The following is a 19,470-nucleotide window of genomic DNA, read 5'->3' on the forward strand; positions in this document are numbered from 1 at the left end:
AAAGAAAGAGTCCCCACTGAATAGTTATCATCTTGTCTAGATGGGTCTGGTGAAAGGAGATGGGGATAAGATTCATAAGATTGAATAGTGAATAACTGTTATCATGACTAATCGCGACTGTCACAATTGTAAAGGTTGAAGTTTTGTAACAAAAAAAAGGGGAGTGGTTAATCTTACAGTCCAGAAACAGAGGACCCTAGGACCATCAAGAGAGTAACATACAAATAGAATGCAGGACCTTATCCAGAGAAGCAGCAGCGCCAGAGATGGGAGTCCGAGCTGGGGGCATAGAGACGGGTAGCGGCTGAGGACTCTAGATTCATCAACTAAGAAGAGGTGGCCAGGAGCCGACTTGCAGAGTGTGTCCTTTGGAGATGTAATTTATTTTATATGCCTGAGTGGGTTTTTTTGTTTGTGTGTTTTTTAAAAAAAGCTAAAGTGGATAAAGAGAAATACTTTTAACTGATGGTATATGAAGGGGATTATAATCAGTGTAATGAAACAAGTTACATGAATTGTTGAATGTGAAACTGATGATGTGCCCTGTAAACTTTCACTCAATCCACAATAAAAACCTTAAATAAATAAATTAAAAAAGTGCATGTAAATATACCAACTTTTGTTGTAATCAGTGGCCTCAGTTATACGTTTCTAGTCTCATTCTCTTGTAATCTTAATATTTTATTTCTTTTAAAGCAGTAGTTTACCATAGTGTACAGGTCAGCGATAGAAGAAGTTTGCGGTTTCTTTTGATGGAAGTGTTCTTTTTTGTTGTTCATGTACAATTGATCAATTTTCTTCTGTTTCTTTTAGTAACTATATCAGAGTGTGAGGTATAGATTCTCAGAATCCAGAAAAATCATCATGAAGTTATATGTATTTCTGGTCAATACTGGAACCACCCTAACATTTGACACTGAACTTACAGTGCAAACGTGAGTTATTTTATATATTCTCTTCCTTTTTGCAGTTTGTATGTATGTAAAACATTTTAGAAAATAATAATTGATTTTTAAAAAAAATGAATCCATTTTGTTAACTCTTTTATCCTTAAGCAATCTCTTAATTAATTTATCCAGTGGCATTGTATATTTATCCTATGGCAATGTCATTTTTCTTTGAAATGGTATTGCCATTTTTCAGTTATACTTTGTACTGTTTACATTAATTTGCATTACTATTGTCCACAATAAACAGACTTATCCATAAGTAATAACAACAGGGAAACTGACTTCCAATAAAGCTAATATTGTAAGTGAGTTCCTAAACCTCCTTGGTCATCTGTATATCTTCCTTGGAGAAATACCTATTTAAATCCTTTGCCCATCTTAAAATATGTTTAGTTGTAGCTTTTAGATATTTCCAAATATGTCCTCCCTGTTCTATAGATTATTTCTTCTTTTCTTGAAGAAGGTCTTGTTCTATTGTTTTGGTCTTTGGCTTTTGTTACACTGTGTGAATGAATAAAGTAAATAGGATTTGTTTTGTGAATAAGAAAATAAAGGCTTAATTTTTTAATCCAAATTAGTGGGACACCAACTTTTCAAGGATTTCCAATATTTGATAATGAATTTCTCCCTATGTTTGTGGAAAGTGGGGAGGGTTCTCAGATAAAGGAAGAAAATAGCCTTAATGACAGAATTGCTTTATCTTTTTAAAGGACTATTTTTCATTAAATGTTGTTCTTCCTCTAACAGAAAGAGTTTTTTGAAAGATAGACGATGCTTAAAGGAATTTTCATATGGTTAGGACATAGTGTTTGCAGTTGATGTGATGTATTCTGATACTTTCAACATACAGATGCTAGTTTAAGAATATTTTGTAGCTACGTTATATTTAGAGGACAAGTGTGTGTGGCACACAAATGTTTTAGTATCTTCCAAGGTCAGCTGATTGATTATGGAATCCAGCTCAAGAAACAAGATGTTCATATTTTTTTCCTGTTCTGTGGAAAAGTTTTACTATTTCAGCCTTAGAATTAAAGTCATTAGCCTGAAAGTGTGTGTCATTGTGGCAAATGTGAGTAACAATTTTTTTTTTCTCTTAAAGTGTGGCCGACCTTAAGCATGCCATTCAAAGTAAATACAAGATAGCTATTCAGCACCAGGTGCTGGTGGTCAATGGAGGTGAATGCATGGCTGCAGATCGAAGAGTGTGCACCTACAGTGCGGGGACGGTAGGTGTCCAAGAGCTCTTTTATATGAGGATTTTCCAGCTTCCCATTTAGATTGGGAAGTAGGAACTCAGTGCTCAAAAGTAAGGTTTACATACTTCATGTATGAAGATGATATTAAAATATTTTTTGTGTATTTCAGTAATTGTCAAGTAATGCATATTATTCCAATTTTTTGTGCTTTTTTTTTAATACAGGACACAAATCCAATTTTTCTTTTTAATAAAGAAATGATATTATGTGATCGGCCACCGGCTATTCCTAAAACTACCTTTTCAACTGAAAATGACATGGAAATAAAAGTTGAAGAGTCTCTTATGATGCCTGCAGTTTTCCACACTGTAGCTTCAAGGACACAACTTGCAGTGGTAAGATATAAACAGTTATTTGGAAGACTACAGTGTAAATCAGTCCTGTGAACAATAGAATGAAATGATGCCCGGTCTGACTCTAGCTTTGTAATAATTGCTATATTTGAGCTCATTATTGAAGCCACTCAGTATAAACCCATCTCCCTCTTTTTCACTGTCCCTTTATTTTACTAAGCATGATGTTCTTGTACCGGAACCGGTCCTTCCTGATACACGAGAAAAGGATTGGCATCCTAGTTATTAAGGAGCATTCTGACTGTACGTTTCAAAAGACCGATTTGTTTCTTGTTCTGGCATTCCATGGCCCCAGCCCATGGTCTGTTTAATTCCCTTCAACAATTCCATAATTCATGATCATCAATTCTTCTTCGATCTTCCGTAGTTGTTTCGAACTTTTGCATGCATAAGAGGCAATTGAAATGTTAGTAAGTTGGGCGTTTATTTAACACAATAAGTAGTCTTTTGCAGCAGATTTTCCCAATGCAGTATGTTTATTTGCTTTTTGCTACCTTCTTGGAAGTTGAAATGAAATCTTGGTTCCTATTGAAAAGAAATCTTTGACAGCCTGAGTATTTTTCCACTAACATGATGTTGCTTATTGGTCCAATTGTGGATTAGTTTATTAGGCATTAGTAAAGATCAGCTAACAGAGATTGCTTCTAAAAAATCAAAATACAAATAGTGTAGCAGTCTAAATTACATGTTGTTAGGTGCCTTTGAATTGGTTTCAACTCACAGCGACACTATGCACAACAGAATGCAACACTGCCTCTTCATGGGATGTCCTCACAATTGCTATTAACGCTATAAACCATTTCTGCCACCACTGTACCAGTTTATCTCTTTGTGGCCTTCTTTTTCATTGACCCTCCACTTTACCAAGCATGATGTCGTTCTCCAAGAACTGGCCCCTCCTGATAATGTGTCCGAAATATGAAGTTGCCATTCTGGCTTGTATGGAGCATTATGACTATACTTTTCCAACAGAGACTTGCTTATTCTTCTGGCAGTTCGTGGTAATTTTAATATTCTCCATATCATAATCCATACATCAATTCTTCTGTGGTCTTCCTTATTTATTGTCCAACTTTCAAATGCATGTGAGGCTTTTGAAAATACCATGGTTTGGGTCAGGCTTACCTTAGTCTTCAAACTGACACTTTGCCCTTGAGCACTTTAAAGAGGCCCTATGCAGTGGATTTACTTTGTACAACATGTCAGTTTATTTCTTGACTGCTGCTGCTTGCATGAGTGTTAATAGTGGATCCATGCAAACTAAAGTCTTCATCAACTTCAATATTTACTCCATTTATCAATATATATTGGTTCAGTGGTTAGGATTTTTGTTTTCTTTATATTGAAGTACAACCCATAACAAAGGCTGTGATGTTTGATCTTATCAGTAAGTGTTTTAAGTCCTCTTCACTTTCAGTAAGGAAGATTTTTTTTCATTTGCATGTCACAGGTTGTTAATGAGTCTGCCTCAAATCCTGATGCCAGGTTCTTCATATAATCCAGCTTCTTGGATTATTTGCTTAGCATACAGATTGAATAAATATGTTAAAAAGAATACAACCCTGACACACATCTTTCCTGATTTTAAACCACTCAGTGTCCCATTGTTTTATTCAAATGATTGCCTCTTGGTCTATGTACAGATTCCTCAGGACAATTAAGTATTTCTGAACATTCGTTCTTAATGTTTTTCAAAGAACGTCATGATTCACACTGTTGAAAGCCTTTGCATAGTCATTAAAGCACAGGTAAACAACTTTTTGATATTCCCTGCTTTCAGCCAAGATCCATTTGACATCCACAGTGATATCCTTCATTCCATGCCCTTGTCTGAATCCATCTTGCATCTCTGGCAGTTCCCTGTTAATGTACTATTTTAACTGTTTTTTAATTATCTTTAGCAAAATTATGCTTGCATGTGATACTAATGATATTATATTGTCTGATGATTTCTGCATTCTATTGGGTCACTTCTCTTTGGAATGGGCACCAATCAGTTGACCCCAGGTATTCCAAGTTCCTTGGCATAGTGCTGCTTCAGTTTGTTGGAAGATTCAAATTTTTATTCCATCAATTCCTGGAAACTTGTTCTTTACCAATGCCTCTAGTGCACCTTGAACTTCCTTCAGTCCCGTTCTTTACCAATGCCTCTAGTGCACCTTGAACTTCCTTCAGTCCCGTTGGCTCTTGATCATATGTTACCTCTTGAAATGGGTTGTATGTCGACCATTTGTTGTCAGTACTGTGATTCTGTATATTCTGTCTTCTTTTTATGCTTTCTGCCTCATTCAATATTTAGGCCAGAGAATCCTTGATCGTTATAAGTCAAGCCTAAATTTTTTCTTCAGTTCTTTCTGCTTGAGAAATGCCGAGTGTGTTCTTTCTTCCCTTTTGGCTTTATAACTCCAGATCTGCATATTTTATTATAATATTTTACTTTGTCTCTTTGAGCTGCCCTTTGAAATTTTTTGTTCAACTTTTTACCTCCTCATTGCTTCCGCTTGATTTAGCATCTCTACTTTACTATCCCATCTTGCTGAATGAGTCTCATCTGACATTCATATTGGTCTTTTCTTTCATCCTGTATGCTGTTCTTGATGTCATCTCACAACTATCCTCGTCTTCAGTCATTAGTGCTTAATTCATCAAACCTATTCAGATGATCTCTAAATTCAGGTGGGTTGTGGTAAGGCCATAGTTTAGCTCTTATGGACTTGTTTTAAATTTCTTCACCTTTAACCTGAACTTGCATATGAGCAGTTGATGGTGTGTTGCACAGTTGTCCTCTATCCTTGTTTTCCCTGATAATAATGATCTCTTCCCACAGATATAGTCAGTTGATTTCTGTGTAATCCATCTGCTAAGGTCTATGTGTATAACTGTCTTTTATGTTTCAGAAAGGCATTTTCGATGAATAAGTCATTGATCTTATAAAATTCTATCATGTGGTCTCCAGCATCTTTTCTATCACTTTATTTTCCAGCTATGTATCCTTCCTCTTTGTTTACAGCCTTTGCATTCCAATTAGTAGTAATTTTCAACACATCTTGATTGCATGTTTGATCAGTTTAGACTGAAGAAGTTGGTTGCTAAGTGTTGTCAAGTCAGTTCCAACTCATAGCGACCCTGTGTAGCGTTTCTGAGGAGCAGTTGGTGGGTTTGAACTGTTGGCCTTGTGAGTTTGCAGTCTAGTGCTCATCCTGCAGCGCCACCCAGGAGTCCGAAGATGTTGGTAGAATTCTTCTATTTCATCATTCATGTAGTGGGTGGTGCGTAAATTGAATATTAGTGGTTATTAGTGGACATCTTTTTAAGCTCTTTTATATGGATATTGTCCAATCACAAATAGCTTCAAGATCTTGAAATGTTGTTTTTGATGATGACTATGAAGCCATTCCACTTCAATTTCTTGTTTTCCTGCATAGTAAACCATATGGTGGTCAGATCCAAAATTGCAAATAACAGTCCATTTCAGCTCACTAATGCCTAGGATATTGATCTTTGTGTCTTCCATTTAATTAAAAAAAAATTTTTTTTTTAAAGTTTTTATTGTGGACTGAATGAAAGTTTACAAGGCATATCATCAGTTTTACATTCAACAAATCATATACCTTGTTTCATTACATTGATTATAATCCAGTTTTTCTCTCTATCCACTTTAGCTTTTTAAAAAACAAACAATCAAACAAAAAACCACTCAGGCATATATAATAATTTACATCTCCAAAGGGCACATTCTGCAAGTCTGCTCCTGGCCACCAGTTCTTAGTCCTTCTCTTCTTAGTCCATGAATCTAGAGTAAACAGCTGCTCCCCCTCTCCATGCTCCCATCTCTGCCTCCATCTCTGGCGCTGCTGCTTCTCTGGATAAGGTCCTGCATTATGCTTGTTCGTTCCTCTCTTGATGGTCCTAGGGTCCTCTGTTTCTGGACTGTAAGATTAACCACTCCTCTGTTTTTGTTACAAAACTTTTACCTTTACAATTGTGACAGTCACGATTAGTCATGATAACAATTGAAAGATTATTGAAAGATTCTCTGGGCAAATTATTGAATGATGCAGGAAGCATCAAGAGAAGATGGAAGGCATACACAAAGTCACTGTACCAAAAGGAAATGGTTAATGTTCAGCCATTTCAAGAGGTAGCATATGATCTAGAGCCATGATACTGAAGGAGGAAGTCCAAGATGCATTGAAGGAATTTACAAAGAACAAAGCAACAGAAATTTATGGAATAAAAATTGAAATCTTTCAAGAAAGTGAGGCGGCACAAGAGGCACTCACTCATCTCTGCCAAGAAATTTGGAAGACAACTATCTGGCTGACTGGAAGAGATCGTATTTGTGATCATTCCAAAGAAAGGTGACCCAACGGAATGTGGAAATCATTGGACAATCTCTTTGATATCTCAAGCGAGTGAAGTTTTGCTAAAGGTAATACAGAAACGGCTACAATCATACATTGACAGAGAACTTACAGAGGTTCAAGCTGGATTCAGACGAGGCCATGGAATGAGGGATATCATTGCTGATGTCTGATGGATCTTGGCTGAAAGCAGAGAATATCAGAAAGATGTTTACCTGTGCTTTATTGCCTACGCAAGGCTTTCAGTTGTGTGGATCATGACAAACTATGGACAACATTGCGAAGTATGAGTATTCTGGAACACTTAATTGTGCTTAAGAGGAATCTGTACCTGGACCAGGAAGCAGTTGTTTGAACAGAACATGGGAACATTGAATGGTTTAAAATTAAAAAAGGTGTGCGACAAGGTTGTATTCTTTCACCATACTTATTCAATTTGTATGCTGAGCAAATAATCTGAGAAGCTGGGTTCTATGAAGAAAAACGTGGCATCAGGATTGGAGGAAGACTCATTAACAACCTGTGATATGCAGAGGATGCAACCTTACTTGCAGAAAGTGAAGAGGACTTAAAACATTTACTGATGAAGATCAAAGAGTACAGCCTTCGGTATGTAAAGAAAACAAAAATCCTCATCAGTGGACCAACAAACAACATTCTTATCAACGGAGAGAAGATTGAAGTTATCAAGGACTTCATGCTTCTTGGATCAACTATCAGCACTCATGGAAGCAGCAGTCAAGAAATCAAATGACGTATTGCATTAGGCAAATCTGCTGCACAGGAACTTTTTAAAGTGTTGAAGAGCAAGGATGTCAGCTTGAGGACTAAGGTGCACCTGACCCAAGCCATGGTATTTTCAGTAACCTCATATGGATGTGAAAGCTGGACAGTGAATAAGGAGACCGTAGAAGTTCAGAGTTCTGGGACTGTCCCATGAAACTGCTTTGTCCTGTATTCTGGGTTATTACTGTCAGAGGTCTGCACTATGCTTTTCCCAAATTTGCCTCAAGCTCAGCAGTGCTTTTTTAAAATTTTTATTGTATTTGTCTTTTATATCCCTGCTTAAATTTATTTTTAGGTATTTTAACCTCTTACATGCTATTCACATAGACTTCATCTCCCATACTTTGGACATGTGATCAGAAGGGACTACCCTACATTACCATGGACATCATGCTAAGTAAGATAGAGGGTCTGTGGAAAAAGATCCCGATGAGATGGATTGACACATGGCTACAGCAATGGGTTCAAACATAACAATTGTGGATATTACAGGACCTCACAATACTTTGTTCTGTTGTGCCTGAGGTCACTGTGAATTAAAGACAGCTTGATGGTACCTAACAAAAACAACAGTTGTTGCTGTCAAATTGATTACAATTTATAGGGACCCTGTCTCGAGTTTTTGACGAGCGGCTGGCATGTTTGAACCGCTGATCTTGGAAGTTCAAACTGATCACGGAGTTGAGTACTTATCCACCCAGGACTCCATTTTCGCCATTTCCCTTTCTTTTAATTATTTTGAAATCTGTTGTTCATTCTTTTATTTGGCCTAGTTTTAAAAGTCTTTTTTCAGTACAGTCTCCTTTTAGCTTTTCCCTTTTTGGCATGCAATATGATGTATTTTTAAATTCTATGGATCTATTTTTTTTTTCTCTTCTACTTATTTTCTGAAATGAGCAATTTTTTTTTTATGTCCTTATATCATCTTTAAACCAAAGTACTTCTCTTTTGAGCTGTTCTTTAAATTTTTTGCAAAGAATATTCTAATTCCTAATTCATTCATAATTCTTTTAGTTCACCTTTGATTCTTGCCTGTATTTGAGTTTTCTTACTCATATTGCACGGTTTTTGTGTTTTTTTTCTTCCCAGTTAGTCATTTAGTTACAGTTTCCATTAGTCATAGATTGTTGTTGTTGTTGTTAAGTGCTGTTGTGTTGGTTCCAACTCATAGCAACCTTGTGTATAGTGTTCTAGGAGTGGCTGGTGAGTTTGAACTACCGACCTTGCAGTTCAAACTGACTTTGAGGTCTATTGCTTATCCTAAGGCCCTGCAGCAGAACTCCTTAGTGTAGGTGATTCATCATTTTAAATTCTTGATTATCTTTAAATGACTTGAATTCTTCCTGGTGATCATGTTGTTATAATAGAGAGGATAACATTGGTACTTGATATGAAGACTCCTTCCCTCTTTGTTGGTATTTAGAGTTACTACCTCCATGAGTATAGGTCAGGTTCATCAAATTGTAGCAATTTACCTATTGTTTCCTTTATTTAAATATATATATATATATATAGTAATCTTCCTCTAGTCGAGTTCTGATTATCAAGCCATTGAGGCTAGGTCAAATGGATACTATCTGCAAGTTTGGGTGTTTTTGTGCATATCCCCTCACTTTATATCAGCTAGCTGCTTCACTCTCAGATCTAGCCCTCTGTTGCTATGTCCTTGTCCATGGGATCAAGTGTCCCTGGTCTCACCACACTTTGGACCAACCAGCTCTTCCTCTTCTCTCTCTCAACTCCAGGTCAATGGGAGTCAACGGAGTGTGGTTGAACTCAGCCCATTTTTTCATTGCAGCCTTTCTCCCTCTTCCATTCACCAGTAGACCAGTGTGGTCCCCAGCAAGCTTACATGCCTGCTTATGTGTTCCCTTTGAGTTTCAGTCTTAGAGGGGAGTTTGTCCTGAAGGAACTTGATTGCTTCCCTTAATGGCTTCCCGGCGAACAGCTTGCTTTTTCTTGTAGTAACCAATCATGCTTACATTTTTGTTTGGGGATTTTCCTGATGTCCTTTCTTTGAAGATATATCTTTTGTCACTCTAGCTAGCTGTTCCAGGCTGGTCTGCTTGTCCTTGCTAGTGGGAATGTCCCACCTCGTAAGGTTCTGGATGGGACTCAGGACTCTACCTAAGGTCCTATAATCTGCAAAGGCTTTGCAAGAGACCTATTTCACTGGGCAAGTTCTAGAATTCGTTTTAGGTATTCCAGTCAGTTGTAGGCTGTAACACTGTTTCCTAACATTCCTTTCTATCCCACTCAAGTGTCTATTTTACAATAGTAGGCAAGGGAAACCAATATTCATAAGATAGTCAAGCATTTTAGTATTATTTCACCTCTTCATACTATGCCTAGATCCCTGTATCCCATAGCCCTGTTGTTTCAAGGTTGAGCATGTATCACTATTGACCACTGTCCCTCTTTGGCCTTGCAACCCTGTCTCAGTGTTTCGTTACTATCTTGTTCTTCCACCTCCTCCCCCTTCTTGTTTTGCTCTCCCCAGCACCTGACCTAAACCCTGCACCCCAACCCCACTGTTGTAGTTACCTTATATTTCATTAATTTTCCCTCCATTTAATACAGTCTATTTTATCCTGTAATCTACCTGATCTTCCCACCACGTTGATCTCGGTTCCTCTGTGTTTAACTTCTTTCACATTGTAATTGTTTTAATCATAAACTAACCTCCCAGATCATCTGTTCTTATAGGGTCTATCCTTCCAAGGGTTCGTTGAACTTCTTGAATGCTTATCTTTTCGCTTTTCAACTGTTTCCTCTGTGTACTTGTGTGATTTTTCCTGTTCCAGAATGCCAACAATTCTTAAGTTAATTCTTAATCCTCTTCATGTTGTTCAACATGAATCTTAGGCCTTCTTCAGATTTTTTTTATGCTTTCATGTGTTTACTCTTCTATCTTAGTAGTGTTGAAAGATTTATCTTCTAGCTCACTAGTTCTGGCTTCTATCTCTTCAGTTCTGCTCTTTTGCCCTTTCAGTGTATTGTCCATTTCTGATATTCTATTAATTGTTTGGACCTCTTTCTGTAGGTTTTGAATTGTTTCCAATGCTGTATCTATCTTATTTGATTGTTCCTGTAGTGCTTTCCTAACTTCTTCCTTATTTTTCTCAACTCCATTGTATAGTGTTTTGATACATTTTAGTATCATTTTTCTGAATTCCTTCTCAGGCATTTCCAAAGCCTCCTCATCTTAGAATATAGAATGTAGGTCTACTTCCAGCTCATTTGTCTCAGTCACTTTATCTCATTTCTGTACATGTGCTGATATGGTCATCTGCTTCTGTTTTTGGGGCATATTCAGGAGTTATCTGTGGTCTTAATACTTATATGGGAGTGTATTTTGGTATTTTTATGTTTTCTGATTGCCTCCAGGTAGATGTGATCCAGGAGATGAGCTTCCCTTTTCTTTCTTCCTGAGAAATTTCAAGATGTTGGTCATTGTGACGTAACTCAGGATTTAATTTTTGGCCTATTTCCTTTTTAGTCTGCCTGTCCTGCTCCACAATCCCCGTTCAGGCCTTTTTCCTAATGATAAACAGTTCAGGGCCAGCTGTGGCCTTTTTGCACTGCCTTTTGGTTTTAAATGGAAACTGTTACTTTAAATTTCTAGGACCTCTGAGTGCATGGGTAGTAGAACCCTCCAGGGATGGGGGTGGAATGTGTCCACTCGCTTAGGCACCTCCTCTAGTCACAATGGAGGTGCACAGCCAGCGAGAGACCAATAAACAGATACCAAAAAAATAGTGTCCACATCTTTATCTCCTCAGTTTTGTCAGACGTCCATGACTGCTCTGACCCCATGTGGTCTCATACAAGATGGTGGCTCCGGGAGCAGCTGAGCATCTTGGGTTAGAAAGCAATGGGTGTCTTGCTTCTGCTACTATATCCCCTAGCTATAAGCCTTCCAACCCTCTAAATATTCCTTTATATGTGGTTTAGAGTTGTGGTACCATCCCCTGAGCCTGCTTGGTTCGATATTTTGTGTTGTTGCTAATTGAGCTCCTCACTGCACTGCTACCCGAACCGCCATCTTCTTTGTTCTCTTCGGTCACCCTTTTTGACTCCAAACTTTTCTCTGTCAAAATTAAAGAGCACAACACCAATGGTTCCTATAGAATCTTCATCGACACCAGCTCCTACATCTATGAAGTGTTTTGCAGCCAAGCCAGAAGGTGGAGCTATTCTTCCATAACACCCAGAAGGAAGGGCTATCTGAATGTCAGTTTTCAGAAGACCTTTTCTCCATGGGTGGAATTGTATAATCATAGGCACTGTACAAGTCATAGCCTGCTGCCCTCCAGGACCCCCTTGGTCGGGGCGGTAGCATGCTCCAACAACAGGGCAAAGTGGAGCCCCAGGCCAGGCCCACTTGCTGGGAGAGATGGTAGATAGCACTTCATAGCAGTGCAGGCAGAAAAGTGGAGAGCAGAGACAGAGAAGAGGGAATGAGAAAGTGCTGGCTGAAGTCAGCTGCAGGAACACATGAAAGTTTTGGGGAAAAAACCAACAACAAGTTTTTGTTTTTTATACGAGGGGGCTTCAAAATTTTATGGAACATGGAATTATATGATAGGGAATTTTCTATGAGCTTTTGAAACCCAACATTATATCTACAAGTCTTTTGTAGTTCTGTGCATATATCTCTGAGATAATTTAGTCTCCACAATGTAAGATACTATCCCAAAACCATTTACTGAATTGTTAATCCATTGAAGAATTTTGTTTTCATTATTTTTTTTTTTTGATCTTATGTTTTTAAGGTTATTAACATCCCATTGGAACTTTATAATAACTGAAAATGTTTTCAATTTGTATATCCATACTTGTTTTACCCAGATTTGTATATGGTGTTACCTTGCTCCCATTTGTTTTAAAAATAGCAAGATGTCTTTTGAGTTTGTCACAATTTTGAAGATGTTTCCCCTCTCCCCCTTTTATATATTTTTAAGTCAGTTTGAAAGAAAATGCCAAACCAAATGAGATCGCAGCTTCAGCAGTTCTCACATCAAAACTAACTCTACAGTCTCCCACCAGTTTCTAGACTTCGGCGACTTTAGCCAGTGTCGTCACTTGTTGATGTCGATGGCCTTGTCTTTTTTGAGGTCTTACTGACCTTTCTTGAAATGCTTGATCCACTTAGAAACTGTTACTTTAGGTGGGGCAACATTTCGATAAGCTTGTTGCAAAGCATCATTGATTCGGAGAGATGTCCACTTGAGTTTTGTTAAAAATTTTATATTAGCCCTGACTTCGAAATTGTTTTTTTCCATAGCACAAAAAAATCCTTCATTTGAAGGCACTGTAATGTCACTAAGACAAGTGAATTACTGAGAGAATTTGTTTGTATTCACCCACTGATTAATGTATTATCAATGGTCAAATTTAGAACTGTTGTCACAATAATTTTGACTCACCCTCGTACAAACTGTGAGGTTTTAAACTTGTGACAAGGGACAGAGGGAAATTTTCTAATCATTGCAAGGAAATCCTCACTTAAGCTTTTGTGAGCTGTAAGCACTTAAAACCTATGAACTTTCAGCTAGCCTTTGCCAGTTCCTATCTCTACAAGGAACTGGCCTGTGTTCTTGTCCTAATCACCCTGTAGCTGAATTACTTCTCCATATTCTGGATGCTCAGTTACATTACCATTGCAGGCAAATTTCTTCTTAAAACACCTTCATAAACAGCGATCCGGGTCTTCCTGAAATTTCTCTATTGAATTCTTACATGGATATAATCCTCAGTTCCAAAAGAAAGCAAGCAGGTCATCACCCTTGTATCAAGAATGAAGGTTCTGAATTGCGGGCATATATGATTCCTTTTCCTTGGTGGAAGCAACATGCGGCAGGGAGTGGTGCAAAAAGGCTGGCGGGAGGAAACCAGGAGTGATGTGCTGAGTTCTAGACATCGACTCAGTGACTGGGGCTTTACTTCCATTGTATCCTATAACTTAGTTCCATATGCTAATCTTTTCAAATGCTTGTTTCCTCATCTTTACTTATCCAAATTCTCTTCATGCTGCAATGCTTCAAGAAGCCTTTATTTAATCTATTGTTTTTTTTCCATCTTGAGATTTTTACCTTCGTCATGTCTGCTTCACATAAGTATTCTATTTCACCATGATGACATCTTATGGGAATTCCTTCTGTTGATCATCTCTTAGATATCTGCTGAGAAACATCTTACTGTTTATATACTGTTGTATTACTAAATTTTTAAATACATGAACAATTTTCCAGTTCCCTAAAGTCAACTCTGGCTCATGGTGACGTGTGTCATAGTGGAAATGACTTCCTAGGGTTTTCAGCAACTGATTATTCAGAAGTAGATTGTTAAGCCATATTTCCTCTGCTTCGAATTGAATCTTCAACCTTTTGGTTAGCATCTGAGCTTGTTAACTGTTTGCATAAACAATAAAAAAGTAAAAAATTCCTTTTAAAATAATTTCTTAAAAATGTACATACATATATGCCAGAAGGTGCGTACAAATCATTACTTTTCTTTATTTCTTCATTTCTTTTTAATATAGGAGATGTATGAAGTTGCCAAGAAACTTTGCTCTTTTTGTGAAGGTTTGGTTCATGATGAACATCTTCAACACCAAGGATGGGCTGCTATTATGGCAAATTTGGAGGACTGTTCAAATTCCTATCAAAAGCTCCTTTACAAGTTTGAAAATATTTATTCAAATTATCTGCAATCCATAGAAGACATCAAGTTAAAACTTACTCAGTATGTTTGCCGTTAAAATTTATAATGTTTGTTTAGAATACCTTTGTAATTTATCATTAGTTTTAGTTACTCTAATTGCATTACCCATAGACCATTTGTTATAATTTATTTTTAAGATTTTTCATGACTGATTTGTAGATTCTAAAATAAAAAATTATAAATTTTTTTACCATAATTTTTAATCTCAACACATTCTTTTCCTATAAGGCTCAGAGTACTTTTGAAATTATAAAAGCAAGGCTCTTTGTCTATTTCTTATCCTTCTATAAACTCTTTGTAGAAATATTATGTTTTCTTTGAAGTATTGCCATCATGATATATGTTTGGTAAGACAGAAGAAAGGCCATTTTGTTCTTGTTTAGTTTTCTGTTTAGTTCTTTGCACATTTACTCAGTGGTTCTTGAAAAAATGCAATTAAAAAATGGTGTATAATGAGAGTAAAAATATAACAGTAATTCAACATAAATATAGGCCTTTGTATGTCTTCAATTTTTATGTTCAGTCTTTTTTCGGTGGGAGGTGGTTGGTGAGTGGTTGAATTGATAGGGAGTTTTCTTTTTTATTTAGGTCAACCTCATTAACTCGGATTTTTAATTTTTTTGCTTGAGTATTTAGATTGACTTTGGGGGCCTTAATTTGAGAATGTTGCGAATGTTGGGAAGGAAAGACTGGTCTAACTAGTCATTAATTAAAACTAAAAACAAAGTATCTTATATAATGGTCTCTCCCACTACATATTATTTTATATAGACTCTTGATATGACCCTAGAATAAGCAGTTCACACCCACCAGCTGTTCTTAGAAATCCAATACTCAGGGTCACTATGACTCAGGAACCAATTGACAGCATGTAACAATATCATCATTTTACAAATGATTCTACAGAAATCAAGCCTCTGAAGATTTACATTTTCCCAGTGCCTTTGACAGTTTGCAAGTGTCAGTCTGTGTTTCTATTTATTTTGCGAGTGTGAAAAAGCAAGTGCTACCCTAATCTTTTTTTAGAATTGTTCATCTTATGTTTTCCATATATAAAAAAATATTTTAATGATTAAAACAAATATTTAAGTGACAGCTGTGGTGAGTTCAAGGAGTTTTGATACCTCAGTATTGGGCTACTAGCTGAAATGTCAGAGGTTCAAGCCCACCAGTCATCCACTGGAGAAAGATGAGGCTGTGTGCTTCTTTGAAGACCGTCTTGGAAACACTATAGAGCAGTTCTACTCTGTCCTATAGGATTGCTATGAGTTGAAATCTACTCAATGGCAGTGGGTTTGGAGTTTTATAATGGATCCTTTTTTTGAACTTTAGCATAAATTGATTAGCTTTCGAGTGATATTTGACAGCTTTTATCTGCTACCATGCTTCTTTTAGAGAACACTTCAATAGACATATATATATATATATATATATAAATATATGTTTTAGAAAGAGGTGAAAAGATTTGTGATTGTACTATATATACAATGTTTTTGTTTTATTTTTTTAGCATGCTATCCTTAAGTAGTCAAATAGTTTTAATGACTGATCTTTTTGTATTTTAAAATCTTAATGACAGTTTTGTTTTTTGTATTTTAAGTTTAGGAACAGCAGTTTCAGTAATGTCCAAGATTCCACTATTGGAGTGTCTAACCAGACATAGTTACAAGGAATGTTTGGGAAGACTGGATTCTTTACCTGAACATGAAGACTCAGAAAAGGCTGAGATGAACAGATCCACTGAACTGGTGCTCTCTTCTGATATGCCTAGAACAACTAACAAATCATTATCAACCTCATTTCACAAGTCAGTGGAACATATGGTACCAGATACTACAGATGATGAAAGTGGCAAAGAAGTTAGGGAATCTTGTCACAGTACTGTCCAGCATGATGAAATTTCAAAAGTTGCTAAAGACGGCAATCTGCCTTTTTTCAATGTTTCTTTATTGGACTGGATAAATGTTCAAGATAGACCTAATGATGTGGAATCTTTGGTCAGGAAATGTTTTGATTCTATGAGCAGAGTAAGTATTTTGGTGTCATAGTTTAACTGCTAGAAAATCTTAGAATGGAAACTTTATTTTAATTGAAACAATGAGGTATGTAGTGAAACTTTTTATCCAACTATGACCTGAATAAATCAAATTGTTTCATGTGTACCTTTCTGAATTATTCCTAAATTTGTAAAGAGGTAACTTTTCTAGCACAATGGCCAACCTTAAAGTGTACACTCAAATGGTGATGGTAGTACTTTGAGTATTCTTTGACAGGATGGCGGCTTTAGCATCATACAAAAATTTTAGTGGTGCTGTAGCATAAGCACTGGACTGTTAAACTGCATGGTTGGCATTTTACACGCACCAGCTGCTGCATGGGAGAAAGATGAGACTTTTGCTCCATTTAACACTTAAGCTTTGGCAACCCTTTAAAGGGTCTTTATAGTCAGAATTGACTTGTTGGCAGTGTGCTGTTGTGTGGTTTTTTTTTTAATATTTATACATTTTATACAGTTAGATTCTTTGTTCTGCTAGATAAAATTTAAACATTCTTGTGTTTTTCATTCTTGTGCATTGATTACTGTGCGTTCTCTTAATACATACTACATCTTTCTGAAATCTTTAAATTTGGATATTGTTTTTAGTTATATTTAGTAATCATAATGAATTTGGGTGTTAGAGTAAGATCTCGCCAGATATAACTGCAAAAACTTTGAAACCTGGTTGAATAAAAAATACCCCTTTATAGCTAATTCATAACTGATAATAACATGTTTTAAAGGTAGCTTTTGTCTAAAGAAAATTAATGCGCTGGACTGCAACGTCTGCTATAACTGCAAGGTTGGCAATTCAAGTTCACCAGCCTCTACTAGGAAACCCTATATAGGGTCACTATGAGTCAGAACTGACTCCATGGCATTTAACAGCAACAACAATTAGAAAAGAGACTTGTTCTTTAAATTCACTACTTAGAAAACACCACCGTATTTTCTGGGATGCCTGGAATACAGCACACTAGTTTCTTGTTTAAATTTGTAGCTTTCAGTAAAGTTCGAGGTTTCGTAATTCATTGAATTTCCATTTTTTGACAACATCTATAAAGTTAGGCATATGTTTTGAACATTTATTACCTTATTACTTGTTTTCAAAGATAGCTTTAATTAGGGTATGTTTGGTAGGGCAAGGAAATATGTGGTATACAAAAACAGATGCAAACTAGTGTTCTGCTTAACCTGTCAGTATTTTGTTGTTGTTGTTAAGTGTCATTGAATTGGATACAACCCATAGTGACCCAGCATAGGGTTTCTGATGACCATCTGGTAAGCTTGAACCATGAACTTCGTGGTTCAAACCAACTTTGCAGTCCAGCGCATTAACCCACTGTGCCATACCAGGACTCCTGTCATTATTTTAGTAACCTAAAAGTGTAATAATGCAGACTGGATATCTGCTTTGCGTTTGCATGCTTAGATGAGAAATCTAGCATGAGTCAGATTTTATTCACTTCATATGAGAAGAAGGACAAAAATCTTTAAAAATCTTAATAAAGAAAATTCAAAGTACCATATTTATATGCAAACTCACAACCTTCACACATTAGTTTCCTGTGTGCACATGCTCCTTATTTATGTGGGCACATCATATGCAAAAATATGGTACACCCACTCCTCACTTAGTAGCATGGTTATGTTCCAAAAACAGGTGGTTATGCAGAAATTGGCATTATGTAAAAATGGAGGATGACAGCACCATTACATAACTGCCAAACCACTGAGAATTGTGTCACAGCCGAGTTGATATATAACTCTGACTATCACAGCCAGCACCTTGGAGATCTCTACTGCCAGATACACATCATTAATGCACAAAATAATTGCATAGTAGATTTTTTTACTACTGTCAGATAACTAGATAGTTGATAAGTGAGGAATAGATGATACCTACATTGGGAAAACAACTTAATCATTGAGGCAGGCATTCATAATTTATAGAATGAATTCTTGGTGGTGTTTTAAAAATCCTATGTATAGGAAAACAGTTAAGGCTTTTATTTAATTATATTCATTTAACCCTGGCAGAAATCAATGGCACATGGCCTATTTGGTTAAAAAAAAATGTTCAAAAATGTTTTTGAAGAATTTTTCTATGTATTAGTACTGTACTTTACACAAAATGGGATCTATTGTTTATTACCATTACACTGGGGTTTTTTAAACAAATAAAACTTTTGTATGTTTTTGGTGAAGGTTTACAGAGCAGTTTAGTTTCTTATTCAATAATTTCTACACAGTATATCCAGTGACTTGGTTACATTCTTCTCAAAAACATCACTTTTATTGATAGTTAAAGGCCACTAGACAGTTTTATAGGACAACAGAGGTAAAAGTCTCAAGATACCAGAATGTACAATGCAGCAGACAAGTTAATACTCTTCACCCTCATCCTTTCCCACCAGTTTTATATCTGTTCCAACCTCCTCCTTCTTTCATCCCTCATCCACATACCTATGATCAAGGTACACTTGGCATGCATCAGATCAAACCTAGGTAAGCCCAGGCCTCAGCAGTGGCTGTGGTGTTACTCACTATACACACAGTTCACTGTACCTTGGCCAGATCTCCACCAGGTAACCACAGCAAGAGGCTGTAGCCATTGGGGCGCCAGTCCACAAACAGTGCTACATTTGGTCTTAATGGTGGTAGTGGCAGCATTGACATCATTGGAAATCACAGTGGAACAATAGGCAGCAAGCCATGTATTCAAACTGGTGAGGGTCTCATTTCAAGCATTAGATTACTAATTACTCTTCTACAGTAATCATGTTAAGCGTCCTCAGCAGAGATGATGGTGAATTATGTGGCTAGAGAAAAATGGATGCAGGGATAGGGCAACAGGTCAAATTGACTGGGTACCATCAAATGTGAGGGAAGCAGTTATGGAGGATAAAATCTGGCTATTAAGGCAATTCAGGTTAGTGTGGATGGGACATTCAATACCAAGGTTTCTGTGACAGATGCCATAGATGGCTTGATTGT

At 36.7% G+C, this 19,470-nt stretch overlaps 1 protein-coding gene across 2 annotated transcripts in view; it reads left to right on the top strand.

Moving 5' to 3' along the window:
• The first annotated feature begins 864 nt into the window (after window positions 1-864).
• The window catches only part of RB1CC1 (RB1-inducible coiled-coil 1), a 74,670-nt gene continuing 56,064 nt past the window's right edge, over window positions 865-19,470 (top strand). For both annotated transcript variants that reach the window (XM_006871860.1, XM_006871861.1), the window contains exons 1-5: window positions 865-935; window positions 2,050-2,176; window positions 2,371-2,541; window positions 14,254-14,456; window positions 16,036-16,462. In XM_006871860.1, coding sequence (XP_006871922.1) covers window positions 865-935; window positions 2,050-2,176; window positions 2,371-2,541; window positions 14,254-14,456; window positions 16,036-16,462 — 999 coding nt within the window. The remainder of the gene's footprint in view (window positions 936-2,049; window positions 2,177-2,370; window positions 2,542-14,253; window positions 14,457-16,035; window positions 16,463-19,470) is intronic.

The sequence above is a fragment of the Chrysochloris asiatica genome, unplaced genomic scaffold, assembly GCF_000296735.1.
Source record: "Chrysochloris asiatica unplaced genomic scaffold, ChrAsi1.0 scaffold00176, whole genome shotgun sequence".
Taxonomy (NCBI): Eukaryota; Metazoa; Chordata; class Mammalia; order Afrosoricida; family Chrysochloridae; genus Chrysochloris; species Chrysochloris asiatica.